The 13,674-nt window shown below is 41.1% G+C and overlaps 1 protein-coding gene across 2 annotated transcripts; it reads left to right on the top strand.

Moving 5' to 3' along the window:
* The first annotated feature begins 1,729 nt into the window (after nucleotides 1–1,729).
* Nucleotides 1,730–11,283, top strand: CCDC181 (coiled-coil domain containing 181). 2 transcript variants are annotated; one of them, XM_054587799.1, is made up of 5 exons: nucleotides 1,730–1,859; nucleotides 2,917–3,855; nucleotides 6,298–6,444; nucleotides 9,758–9,912; nucleotides 11,124–11,283. In XM_054587799.1, exons 1-5 carry the CDS (start codon nucleotides 1,743–1,745, stop codon nucleotides 11,281–11,283), a joined length of 1,518 nt encoding a protein of 505 aa, XP_054443774.1. In that variant the 5' UTR covers nucleotides 1,730–1,742. The 2 variants fall into 2 exon arrangements, with proteins under 2 accessions (XP_054443774.1, XP_054443775.1); XM_054587800.1 differs by having other exon boundaries at nucleotides 9,761–9,912.
* Nucleotides 11,284–13,674: the final 2,391 nt, after the last annotated feature.

Raw genomic sequence — 13,674 nt, forward strand, 5'->3', positions numbered from 1 at the left:
TAAAGTGAAGCTAGTGGTCCCAACAAAGTCTGTGGCTAATTTGTTAATTCAGGCAAAATAGCTCTCATTTTACATCTTTTAAAATGTGCCTAGGTCTCTCAAGTTCTTGGCATCGGTACTTTCTAATTCCAGAGAGGGTTTCGGGCAACTTCCTCTTGGAATAGGAGCCAGAGAAGGCAGGTCCAGGAACAGCCTCCCAGGGTCTGGAGCCCTGAGATCAGGTTTCTACAGGCTTTTGAAAGTTGAGCTAATATTCTATGCGCACTTAGAGAGCATGGCTCTCTTTTCGTTTGTTTTTAAGTCAGTAGTGGGAAGTGTGTAGAATATTGCCATATAGTTCCGCCCTTGGCTATTTTGTGACAATTAAATCTACGTAAACAATTTTCCCTCAACCCTTTTCTTTTTGAAAGGATGATATGACATCAAACTGAGCCCTCCTCACTCCTTCCAGATCTTCCTTCAAGGACACATTTTTGTTCAGTTCCAGGCTTGTCTGTGTTTGTTCTTTCTCGTGCTGTTCTGCATGTCTGGAGTAACCGATGAACTCTCGGGCTCGGTCTCCGAACCCCATCTCAGCTCTCAGTGACCTCTCCCATTTTAGGCTGGGTGAATTGCTTTTTTAATTCTTTCTTCGACAGATATATAGATATATAGATATATAGATATATAGATATATATATATATATACACACACACACAGTTAGTACCTTTATTTACATTTTATGTTTTTTTCTAATCTTTAATTTATGTGTTTTGTTTATGTTTGTCTTCTCTGCCAGACTGCAAGCCCCTCAAGGGCATAGGTCTGTTTTATAATCTTTATAGGACTATAAATGGGAATGCTGTAGGTGCTCAACGAATGCTTGCCACAATTGTACATGTATGCTCTAGGGTACGTTCACACACACATGCAGACAGATTATAGGCAGAGAGTCATAGGCTTTCTCTGTTTGAAAAATTACGCACAAAAACATTAGCCGGGGGGGTAGGCCCTGACCTCAATTTAAAAATAACTTGAGCGTAACTCTCTTAAAAATGACTGAATTTATATACCATTTCACAGACGTTTGTTAACTTTCATGTGATATCCCTATCTATTTGTTTCTGTTTTCTAGTATTAGACATCAGAGTTTGTTTTCTTAATGAAAAGATGTTTTATTTAGAGTTGACAGTGGTCCAACTTCTGTGGAAATCAACATTTACCATAAGTGAGAATGAGTTATTACTTAGTAAAAAAGCTCTCAGATCACAAATTATAGTTATACCATATAAATGACTAGATCCTTCTTTAGGAAGGATTGAGAAACTGAGGATGGGAATTGATATACTTGTTTTCATTTAAACATAAGAAAATATAAATGAGTGAGACTAAGAAGCTGAGTTGTGTGCTCTGACCTGGACAAGGTGTTTTAATGATACTCAGGGAATGTGGAAACCGCCCCCCCAAGCCTCAGAGGGTCTTCCTATCTGCCTCTTTCAGCTTCCTTGTAAATTTGGGTCTCAGGAATTGGGGGGAAGTGGGGTGGTGGTTAGGAGAACTACACTTGGAAAATGTCTGGCCAGTGTAAGTCTCTTGGGGTGTACAGGTACGTGTTTATTTGAACCCCCCTTGTTTTGTGTGTGTAGGGGTTAATTAGCTTACCTTCAACGTTAATCTTTATGCTTCACACTACCCTGAACTGGATGTGACATAGACTTTTTCTCTTTTCCTCTTAACAGCATTATTCTTTAACACACGGATCATGGAGGAAAATAAAGATACTAATTCCAAAGAAACTGAAGAATATGAAGATGACTTTGAGAAGGACCTGGAGTGGTTAATTAATGAAAAAGAAAAAAGTGATGTCAGCATAATAGAGGTGTATATAAATTGCTAACAGCCTTCATAATAACGATGCTAACAAAGTGCTTTGCAGTTCTTGAAGAGTTTCACATTGTCTTATCTCAACCTCACAAAATGTCTTTAATATGCCTAGAATGAGTGACATTATCCCTGTCCTATGGTGAGAAGGTCGAGGCGCAGAGACCTCAGGTGCCATGTCTTAGGGCAGAGGGCTAACTGGTGAGAGACTGGGTTGAGTTAGCACTTACTAAGCCTAAAATTATAATTTTAAAATTATACATAATTTATGTAATTTTAATAATATAATTAATTGTATCAAAAGTAAAAAATACAGCTTATTTCTACTCTCTATAAATTTGGGGAAAATCATGGGGTTATACTTTTGATATAAATGAAAAATAAAGCAAGTCCTCAAAAAACATGGTCTTTCAGCTAATAACTGAAACCTTAAAGAGCGAATGAGCTCTTCAGGGGAGTGAGTATTGAGAACAAAGTAATGGGTATTTTACTTTTTTTATCCTCTAGAAAATCTAGAGGTAAAAATTGATCTGGACTTCAGATTTGGCTCCTGCAGAAAATGGCAATAACAATCCCAATGGATTCTTAGAACCTCCAAACCATTAGGACTTGACCAAAGATAGTAACTTTACTGGGCTTGGGGATGGAGATGCTTTTTGAAGAACACAAGTATTACAAAGAGGAAACATTTCTAAAAATATTCTTCTGAAAATGTAAAGAGGGAAATTTTATAGAGGGTAGATTATGGAAATAACATTGTAGTATTTATAGTTATCTTTTCATGCATCAGCATGAAAATTTTAAATATCAGTATAGCACTCAGTAACATCCAATACAAGTTTAGAGTTAAATTTTTACCAAGTGTTGATGCCCCTTGCTTTTCCCCTGAGGCACTCACAGACATGAGTTAGAATATTACGAGCAAGAAGCATGTACATTTTCCCTTTTCTAAATAAGTTACATCAACCTGAAAAACCATTTTGATTTTTTTTTCATACAAATAAACATGGCGTCTCAATTTTCACTGAAAAGAGAACCTCCTATCTTTTCTTTAGATGGCTTGTGGGAACGAAGAGAACATCAGCCAAGAATTAAAAGAGAATGAAACAGAAGCGGAGTGTGCCAGACAGCTCTCTGATCCTGACAAAGCTTTGAGGGATGAGATTTCCCCAAGAAGTGACTTCATTTCTGTACCGAGTAGTCAGCCCTTGGATCCAGTATCAGATTCAGACAGTGAAAACTCTGTCCAAGAATCCAAACTGGAGGGCCAGAAAGACCTGGAGGAGGATGAAGATGAGGAAGTAAGGAGATACATTATGGAGAAAATTGCACAAGCCAACAAGCTTCTACAGAACCAAGAACCCGTGAATGATAAAAGGGAGCGAAAGCTTAAGTTCAAGGACAGATTAGTGGACCTAGAAGTTCCTCCGCTGGAAGACACTGACAACTACAAAAATTATTTTGAAAATGAAAGTCACGTGTCTGGAAAACTGTCACAGTTACAAATTTCCAATGAATCTGGACAAGAAAATGTGCTCCTGTCCATCACTGATGGAAGTTGTGAAGAAAGCAAGGACAGGAAGATACTCGTCGAGAGAGATGGAAAGTTCGAACTTCTGAATTTACAGGACATTGAGAGCCAGGGGGTTTTGCTCCCCATTGATAATGTCGATAGTACAGGAAATGAACCCCAGCAGTCGTCACCCAGGTCTTCCAGCCCATCTGTCAATGGTGTGGAGAAAGAAGAGCCTGTAGCAAAGATTCAGGGCTCATCAACAGAGGAGCCGCTGGCTTCTCTGCCTCAGGTCCCGCCCAACCCCAAGACTGGCCCAAGCTCCGCCGCCAACTCAGACTCAAGTAAGGGCAACGGGAAGCCCCATCCCAGGATGCAGTCTGTGACCGTATCGCCAGTGACCTCAACCTATTGTCTTTCCCCTCGACAGAAGGAACTGCAGAAACGGCTAGAACAAAAGAGAGAGAAGCTGAAGAGAGAGGTGAGAGCCCACAGGGGCATGAGGCTGGAAGGGGAATACGTTTTCCTGTCTCACAGGCGCAGCAGGAATGGAAACGGGTCTCCAAAGCTGCGGATACGTTTGCGTGCTTGTTTTGGTTTCCTAGTGTTGAGGAACGAGCGGCCTGTGCTGGGGCGGGAGTAGATCTCAGTGGTGACCCCTTGGCTCCTTTCATTTTAAAGGTGAGGCTCAGAGGAGCCAGGGGACTGCGGAAGGGAAGCTCGCTGCGTGATAGGTGAAGATCAGACGTCAGGTGGAAGAGTGAAGGCGAGACGTGTCGGGGTTTGGGAGGCCACAGGCAGAGCTGGATGATAGTTCTGTGACGTGTGTCTGTGTTTTCACGTATCTCCCATGCCTACAGTTCCTTGATCTCAGAAATTTTAGTTTCCTATTAAGAATAGAATCTAATAAACTTAACGAAATGTTTCGAGAATGCCTGATGGAATCCCTAATTATTATTTTGGGGTACTTTTTTTTTTGTTTTTAAAATAAAAATATTTTATAATGGAAAACTCCAGGTACCAAAACTGGTAAGTTTTTCCTAAATTACTTGAATCACTGTCCCAATTCTCTTTTCTTGGCTGCCTGGTGGTATTAGGCTGAGCCATGCGAGATGTCTAACTGTACGTAAGACCAAACCTCAACAGAGTCACAGGTTAATAGAATTTTACAGTTTGAGGGCAGCTTACGGATTGTGTTAGTCATAAGCAAACTATAGTGTAGAAAGTTTAAATAACTTTACCAAAGTCATTCAACTTGTTTGCAGCAAAGCTGGAGTCAAAATTCCCAGTTTTCTGGGCGTTCATTGAGAAATGGTGGATTTCCCATTTATGTAGGAAAGTATCGGGGATTTCTGGCATTTATCAGGAACTCACATGAGCAGAAAAGGTGAAGAACAAAGCTAGCAAGAATGTGTAACCTATGGCACACTCAGGCCCAAATCTGCATACTTAAAATTTTCCTTGCTCGACCATTAAAATCTAAACTCTAACAGTCTGACTCAGTTTACTCAGTTCAGATATGTAGCAATACTTAAAGGTCTCTGTTAACTCAACTTTGCAGCGACGCAGAATAATCTGAGAAGAACCAAACCGCTTGCTGTATGTACACATCCATGTATATGTGTGTATATATTTCCATAAAGTTATATAGGAGGTTTTACATAGTTTCGGTATCTTTTCACTAATGAACCGATGGCAACTTCGGTGCAGCTGGTATGTAGTTCTGCTTCCCTTTTGAGCCTCCTTTCTGGGTGTCACACTCTTTGGAAGCGCCGAAAGGGCTTAGAAAACAGTACATAGACATTTTAAAAGATATTTTATGCTGTTAAGGGGACACAATTTTTCTTTCCTATAGTTTTTTCAATCAAAAGGGATGAGAAGGGCTTGCTATGCTGCCACAATGTAAGGAAAGAACTCTGAAGCCCATTCTTTGAAGAAAATTTAAGCATGGGTTGTATAGTTCAGTTCATTTAAATGATAACACTTTAATATTAGAAGACACTTGAGTTGCCAAAACTGACATGGTACGAGGACAGTGCGCTTGTTACTCAGGTCGCCCTTCTTGGTGTTGCTCCGGGACACCCCTGGGCCTTGCCCCGGGGACTGCTTTATGGCCGTGCAGAGCTGGTCCCTTCAAGGCCAAGCAACTCCCTTTTATAACATTAGCTGGATAATTCAGATTTTAAAAAATCACTTTGTACATGCGGTTAACTAATTGTCTAAATATTCTTCCTGATAGCAAAAATGTTAATTTATGAATATACACTAGTTGAAAGTATTTTTAAACATAATAAAAATATTTTGAACACATATAAAAGTACAACTAACCCCTGTCTTTTGATCATCCAGATTCAAAAGTCACCGAGATTTGGGCATTCTTTTGCTTCATCTCCTCCTTTTCTGGTTGAAGTATTATTAAAGCAAGTCCTAGACAGCACATCATTGCTGACTCGCACGCTCCAAATTACAGTTCTAAGTGACAATAATATTTTCTTTTGCAACCACAATGCCATTTATCACAATTAACAAATGTATCAATAATATAAAAACATTTCTGACACCTTTAGTGCTTTTATAAATACCTGAGGGTACTCCTTTTGCATAGTTGCAGTTTAAGGAGTTTCAGACCAAAAGTAAATGAGGAGGTGAAGGAGAGATTAAAGGAATTCTTGAGTGATATATATGTATTGTACATCCATGTAGCCGTAGCCTTTATCTCTGCAGTTTAATTCCTCTTAACCATCTTAATTTTCTTCCTAAGCAAACTAGAGGTCCAATTTTTTTTTTTTAAGGAAGCCCAATATTTGGATGGAAAGTTTTGGGGGCAGGGAATTCTAATTTTAGGTCTCAGAATATACCTCTCTAATAACTCATGGACAATTTTAAAATCTTCCATTAATGTTTTTGATATTCTTTCCCTCAGGAAGAACAACGGAAAATAGAAGAAGAGAAAGAAAAGAAAAAGGAGAACGACCTGGTATTTAAAGCGTGGTTGCAGAAGAAAAGGGAGCAGGTCATAGAACTGAGGCGTGTTCAGCGGGCAAAGCAAATTGAAGACATGAGTAGTAGAGTAAGTAACACTTCTCTATGAGAAATAATATCATACAGACAGGAAAGCTGAACTTACTTACAGAAAGGCATCTGATGTCAGACTGAGGAAGTGGTCCAGGAGCACCCTCATACAAGATGCACCATGCAGGTGACTTTACAACCACGTTCTAAGAAACCTGGCAAAAATCAAATGATTCCTATTTTTTTTATTCAAACTTTTATAGTGCCCAAAATGGGAAAACTACTAATATTTTCAAGGTAGTGTAACTGATATTCAAATAAGACAAAGATAGCGCCCACACACAAAATATCCCCTACACCTGCATTAGGAAATGTGCGTTCAACTGTGTTTATTTTTACCAATGTGATAGGTAGGAAATATTGTTGGATTGTAGTGCTATTTTCAGTGAGATTGAACATCGATGAGCTGTTTGAATATTCTTTTCACAGAGAAATTCTTTGTCAACTTTTCTGTTAGGAATATTGGTTCTTTCTTTTTGATCTATGGGAACTCTCCATGAATTATGAAAACTACTTCTTCAAGAGACTCGCTGCATTAATTTCTCCTTTTGTTTTTTCTTTCCTTCTTTTGCAATGCAGAAATGTTTGATTTTATGTGGTTGGATTTCTAAAACTATAAAAACTAATCCTGAAAAATTTTTAAAAAACACCCATGTAAATAAAGCCATGGTATAAAACCCCACATTCAAGCTATGGGTAAAATTTGTCAATTCTACCTTCACATCACACCTGGAGCCCGGTGCCCCGGCCCAAACCACCGCTCATGCTGCCCGAACTGTTGCAAAAGCCTGGAGGCTGGTCCCCTGCTCCACTCACTCCCCTCCCCCGCGTCCCACCCTATTTCCCACACACAGCGAGCGAGCCCAGTCAAAGGCAGGGCAGTTGGGGTCGCGTGTGTTTAGAAGCTTCGACAGTGGCTTCTCACCTCAATATAGAGTCCAAAAAGCTCCTACCGCTGCCTGCAAGACCGTATACCATCGGATGCCTGTTACTTCTGACCTCACCTCCCTCCACGCGCCAGCCCCTTTGCTGCATTTCGGCTTCTTTGCCGTTTGTCAGGCATGCAAAGCGGGGACCTTCCACAGGTCCTTTGCTCTGTGCCCCTTTCTCCGGACGCATCCTCACTCACTGCCTCACTTTCCCTCCGAGTACCACCTTTCTCCTCAGCTGCCCGTTATTGTTTTCTGTCTTTGCCACACTGTTTTCTGAATCTGACATGTCAATCAGTCAGTCAATCAATCATCTGTTTTTATCTCCTCGTCTCAAACAACACTTGCCCCGATGGTGTGATGGTGAAAATGTCCTGTATCTGTGCTGTCCACTAAAGTAGCCACGGGCCACACTGTGGCCGTGAAGCACTTAAAATGTAGTTAATGTGACTGAGGTAGTGAATTTTTAAAATTTTCTTTAATGTAAGTAGCCACATGTGACTAGTGGCTACTGTATTGTACAGTAGAGACTTAGAATGTATGGGAGAGGGGACCTCGTGTTTTCATTGACGTGACCCAGTACCCACATGCCTGTAGATACTCAATGTAATAGATACTCTGTAAATATCTGTTAAGTGAATCAGTGGACTGAGATACCCATCACTCCTGTTCATCCCTGAGTTCTTGACTCTTGATCTGCAATTCTGGATTGAATGCTTCTTAGCCATCTCCCGCCACTCCCCGATGTCTGGGTGTTCTGCGATGATCCTGCAGGCCCTCTTCACTGAGTTCCGCGTGGAACATCGAAGATCCTAGTTGCATACAGCTTACAAGTTAGACTGGAGAATCCGCTGCCACGTGGATTACAGATAAAGGAAAAGGCCAGGGAGAAGGCCTTCAGTATCACAGAGCTCCTATTTGGGGAAAGAATTAAATGAGTGCTCTAACCAGGCAGGCATCCACGTAAAGGCTCCAGATCGGTCCCTTTGCTCTCTTTATTCTCCTTCAACTTCTCAAAATTCCTTGGAGATAGTGTCTATTATGAAGCTTGAGGAGCCACACAGTCAGCCCCTCCCACTCCTCTCTTCTGTGACGCACCCTCACCGCTGTTATCCGCAAGAGAAAACTGCGGCTGCAAGCGTGAGGCCATTCTCTGCAATAGTGATTCCAGCGCCGGCACGGTCTGGGGAGCCAGGTGCTCTAACGTTAGAATCTCAAAGAAAAGCCACAAGCGCAAGTGTTGGATTGTCAGTTTCCACACTGTATTCTATGGAGCCCCTTCAAATGGCTTCCAAGACCTCACCTCTGCTCATACTGCCTTTCTCTGACGGTTTTGTGTGTGCCTTTGTGCGGAATTATTTTCTTTGTCAAAGGGCTCAACTTGGCAAAGTTTATAGATCACTACGTTTAGACCTTCTTCATTTGTTCATGATGGCCATCCCTCGATATCCGTGTGGGATTGATCCCAGGATCCCTCTGCAGATACCAAAATCTCTGGATGCCCAAGTCCCTTTTGTAAAGGGAGCGGTATTTGCATATAAGCCTCGGAATCCTCCCGTATGCTTGAAATCATCTCTAGATTACTTGTAATACCTAATACAATGTGAATGATATGTAGATAGTTGTTATACTATATTGTTTTCTTTCTTCTCGTCAGTGTATGCATGCATGTGTTTTTGTTGAGATAACGTTGGCTAATAGCATTAAGTAAGTCTCAGGTGTACAACATTATGGTTCCATGTCTGCGCGCGCCGCAGTGAGCTCGCCGCTCACCGCTACACAGCTGGTCCCCTTTACTCCTTGTGCCCTCCTCCCACTCCCTTCCCCTGGCACCCACCCACCTATTTTCCCTAAGACGTTATTTTTCTTTTGTTCTGTTTGTTCATTTGTTTCATTTTTCTTTACATTCCACATATAAACGAGTGAAATCACAGTTTTTGTCCTTTTCCATATGACTTATTGCACTTACCCCAGTGCCCTCGAGACCCAGCCATGTTGCAAATGGCGACATTTCAACTTTATAATGGCTGAATAGTGTGTACCTAAATACCGCACCTGCTGCATCCAAGCGTCCATCCCTGGCCCCGGGGCTGCTGCCCCGCCGTGGCTGTTGCACACGGCGCCGCAGTGAGCACAGGGCGCTGTGCTTGGTAAGGCCGTGGGAGGAAGCCCGAGGGCGGCGAAGTCAGCATGGCATTTTTTGGCAGGAGGGCGGTCAGTGTGCGGACTCCAAGGTGGTTTATTTGGTTTGGACTCGAGCGCAGGCAACGAGGTCGGCATCACAGAACTATGAAAAATTGATGCGTGGGACACATTCCTGTAGGGGGCCCTGAAAATTGTGTTGGTTTATTGAAATTAAGCAAAGCTTATTTTTGTAATCAGCAGGAAAACAGAGACCCGCAACAAGCTTTTCGATTATGGCTTAAAAAGAAGCATGAAGAGCAGCTGAGAGAAAGGAAGACGGAAGAACTCCGGAGGCAGGAGGAATTCCTATTCTTCCTTAAAGGAGCCGAAGGCCGCGACAGGGCCTTTAAGCAGTAAGTCAGAGGCCAAGCATCCCCGGCCTCCAGGTCGTTTTGGAAAGTGATATAATCAGTAAAGCTTGGGGGAAAATACCCAAATATTCGACCTTTGATGCTGCATACCTATCCAGTTTTAAATCCACGCTTCGATAACTGGGAGAATATCCTTTAACTCCACAGTGTGCACAGTACTGATACCATTCTTTCAAGATGTCCGCACTAAAATTGTTTCTTGTGGCACCATTGTGACAGCCCACTATTCATTCATTAATTCATTCATTCATTCATTTGTTCATTTATTAGAGAAATGGGCCAAAGTTTGGTTACAGCTTCTCCTGCGTCGTCCTCAGAAAAACTGACTACAGGGTTGCATTTACCTAGAAATATTTTTCTATAAAGAAATGCAGTCCGACTGAGGAGGAAGGTCTACATGGGCCAAATGAAAGGAGACCTGGGCACGACGTCTGGTGGCTTAAGGTGGTCCTGACCTCGTCTCAGTTTCCCGGGCAAGACCCTGCTGGACCAGGCTGGCTCTGAGGAGACACACCTGGCTTTGCAATTTTGCCAGCAAGCCTCATGGGGGTCCTGTTGTTTGGAGTTTCTTTCCTTTCTGTTTTTGGTTTTTAGTTGCTTTTTGTTTGTTTTGCTATATTTCTCTTTGTTTCTCTACCTCTTCTTTCCTTCCTTCCTTCCTTCCTTCTTTTTTTTTAAAAAAAAACATATAACCATTTATTATTGAAGCAGTAAATGAGCATTGTGGAAATGGAGGGGGGGAAATCACATTTTCATCACTCAAAAATCACTAGCGTTAGGACCTTAATGCCTATTTTCTAGATATTTCTCTATATAATTTAAAAATAGAAATTGAGATCATACTTATAAACTGTTCTGCAATCGGCTTATTTTCATTAATGATCTCATTTATATCTAGCTCATAATCATTTTTTTCCAGTTGGCTCCCAAAATACTGTTCATCACTAAAAAACATTTTTGTTGGCAATTTTATTGTAAGACAAACTTAATTTCAAACATTCAATATCAAATGTAACTATGCTTTCTTGTGTGAGCCTAGGTGATAAGCCTGAAATTTTTCAGTTAACACTTTGTGTTGTGACTACAGCATTTCATTGTAAAGAAATTCAATTTCTTTTGCTTGTCTGTAGTGGTAACTTTATAGCATGAAAAGTTTATCCAAGCTGATACCAGATCTGATCATGTCTCTACAGGTGGCTTAGAAGGAAACGGATCGAAAAACTGGTAGAGCAGCAAGCCGCAAAGGAAAGAGCGAGGCAGCTGCGACTAGAAGCGAAGCGCTCTAAACAGTTAAATCAGCTGTACAACACGTCCGAAGCCAAATCTTTTCGTTTCACTGACTATTACAACTGAAGGTATTGATTAAACACTTCATTTTGAAGCCACTATCCTCAGAATTTTGGATATCATTCTTTCATGGCCCGTGTGCTTTGGTTATACTCTAAATTATGGAAAGGGTACGTACCCATCTTTTTGGTGATGTTGATAGTGATTTACCTTTTTTTTTTTTCTTTTTAAACTAGAACAAAATAAATTTCTGGAAGTGTTGAAATGTGTTATACCATTTCTTAGCCCATGCAACAAATTGAACGGTGAATGACCTCTGAATTCTTTATTCCCTTACTTCTAGATTATTTGAACATTTCTAGCCAGAAAGAACCACAAGAAAGGCACAGATTTCTATTATCATGAAAGAAAATTGTAATAGAACATTTCATAAGGCAGGAGTGACCCCTTAAACTGGCCTGACTGCAGACCTTATACAAAGTTCTGTTTTTATCAGCTTCAAATTTGAATTGCTGTGGCAAGCTAAGCGACAGGGTAGGCCTGCTTCTTAAAAGAAACGTAACAATTATGCATAGCACAATTTTAGGTATGTTATAAAATTAGCCAGCTCTTAGTTTATAATGTGCCTGGTATTGTTGTAAATACTTTACATAAGTTAATTTGATATAATGCTTATAACTCTGTTAGTCTTCTTTTGACAATGAGGACATTACAGAGGTAAGTAGTTTGCTCACAGACTCTAATCTGTATGATTGCAAAATCCTTTTGCTTAGTTACACAGCTTACATGCTTTGGTGGACATCTGCGAAGTATTTAAGGCTACATCGGAAGCGGGTGTGGGGAGGATCATTCCCTGATACCTACAATAAGAGCTTTTAAGAGGCAGAGGACCGCGGTGAATGGACAGGTGTGATGGAGAGTGGAGAATCGCTGTCGGGGTTCTGGTGAAGCTTCAGAAGACGACGTTCTGACCCACTGCAGATTTGGGCCTTAGCCACTGGACCCTAAATCAGGAAACGTAGATAACTCTTAAATCCTGTCCAGACTGCAACAAGTGAAATGATCATGTGATGTTATCCTCGGTTCTATCGATGTGCTGTATCACCTTGGCTGATGATAAATCCCACTTGGTGGTGGTGTGCAATCTCTTCGCTAAGCTGCTGCATTCAGTCTGCTAGTGTTTTGCTGAGGATTTTTTTCATCTGTATGCACAAGATACTGGTCTGGAGGAGTCTTTCCTTGTGGCGTTGTGCAGCTTTGGTATCAGAGGAATGCGGGCCTCAGAGAATGAGTTAGAAAGTGTTCCCTGTTCCCTCCCCTTTTATTTATTTATTTTTTTGAGGATACTGAGAAGGATTGGTATCAATTTAAATAGCTGGTGGAATTCATCAGCGAAACTTTCTGGTCCTGGACTTCGATGGGAAGGCTTTTCTTTTTCAGTAGACTGTTTTTCAGAGTAGTTTCAGGTTCACAGCAAAATTGAGCAGAAAGCACAGAGTTCCCCTAGTTCCCCTGCACCCCCAACCTCCCCCACTACCAGCATCCTGACCAAAGCGGTGCATTTGTGACGACTCACGAGCCTACATCACACGTCCTTACTACCCAGGGTCTGTGGCTACATTAGGACTGGCTGTTGGTGTCAGGGGGTTTTGATTACTGATTTAATCGCTTGTTATAGGTCTGTTCAGATTTTGTTTCTTTTTGAGTCAGTTGTGGTCATTTTTGTGCTTCTAGGGATTCATCCATTTTATCTAGGCTATTTGTCAGTGCACAATTGTTTCTTTTTTATGTACACGAAGTTGGTAATAATGTCCTTTCATTTCCGATTTTAGTTATTTCTATCTTCTGCCTTTCTTAGTCAGTCTGACCCCAGGTTTGACCATTTCATGAAACTTCAAAGTTCCAACTTTTGGTTTATTGATACTCTATTGTTTTTTCATTCTCTATTTCATTTCTGCTTTAACTTCAGTTTCTTTCCTTCTTTTAGCTTTGGGTTTAGTTGTCTTCTTTTTCTAGTTCCTTGATGTGTAATGTCCGATTGTTGATTTGAGACCTTTTATTCTGTTTAGCTCCGTTCAGTGTTAACTTTATTGTTGGTATTATTGACACTCTTAAACCAACCATTGCAGAAGTGTGCTGCCAGTTTGAGGTTACAATTTATTTTTTTCTTATGGTAAAATGTCTATAAATGTATGTAAAGTTGACCACTTTTAAATGTGCAACTCAATGGCATTCAGCGCACTTACATTGTTGTACACCCATCACTATTTTCCATCTCCAGAATTTTTCATCATCCCAGATGAAACTCTGCCTCTTCAACAAACCGCCCCCCCGCCCCCGCTCTGCCTTCCCCTAACCCCTCATAACACTGTTCTGCTTCTGTGTCTGATTTCGTTATTCCCAGTACCCCTGTAAGTGGAATCGTACGCTATTTGCCCTTTTGTTTCTGATGTATTT

Source organism: Pteronotus mesoamericanus, unplaced genomic scaffold (genome assembly GCF_021234165.1).
Source record: "Pteronotus mesoamericanus isolate MK-2021 breed Mesoamerican mustached bat unplaced genomic scaffold, CSHL_Meso_final scaffold_1186, whole genome shotgun sequence".
NCBI classification, from domain to species: Eukaryota; Metazoa; Chordata; class Mammalia; order Chiroptera; family Mormoopidae; genus Pteronotus; species Pteronotus mesoamericanus.

Excerpts from the sequence above, each read along its gene's own strand:
- CCDC181 (XM_054587799.1), top strand. The coding sequence starts at position 1,743 with ATGGAGGAAAATAAAGATACTAATTCCAAAGAAACTGAAGAATATGAA. Across the intron at positions 1,860-2,916 it reads GTGATGTCAGCATAATAGAG|ATGGCTTGTGGGAACGAAGA; the intron begins GTGTATATAAAT and ends TCTTTTCTTTAG. Across the intron at positions 6,445-9,757 it reads TTGAAGACATGAGTAGTAGA|CAGGAAAACAGAGACCCGCA; the intron begins GTAAGTAACACT and ends TTTTGTAATCAG.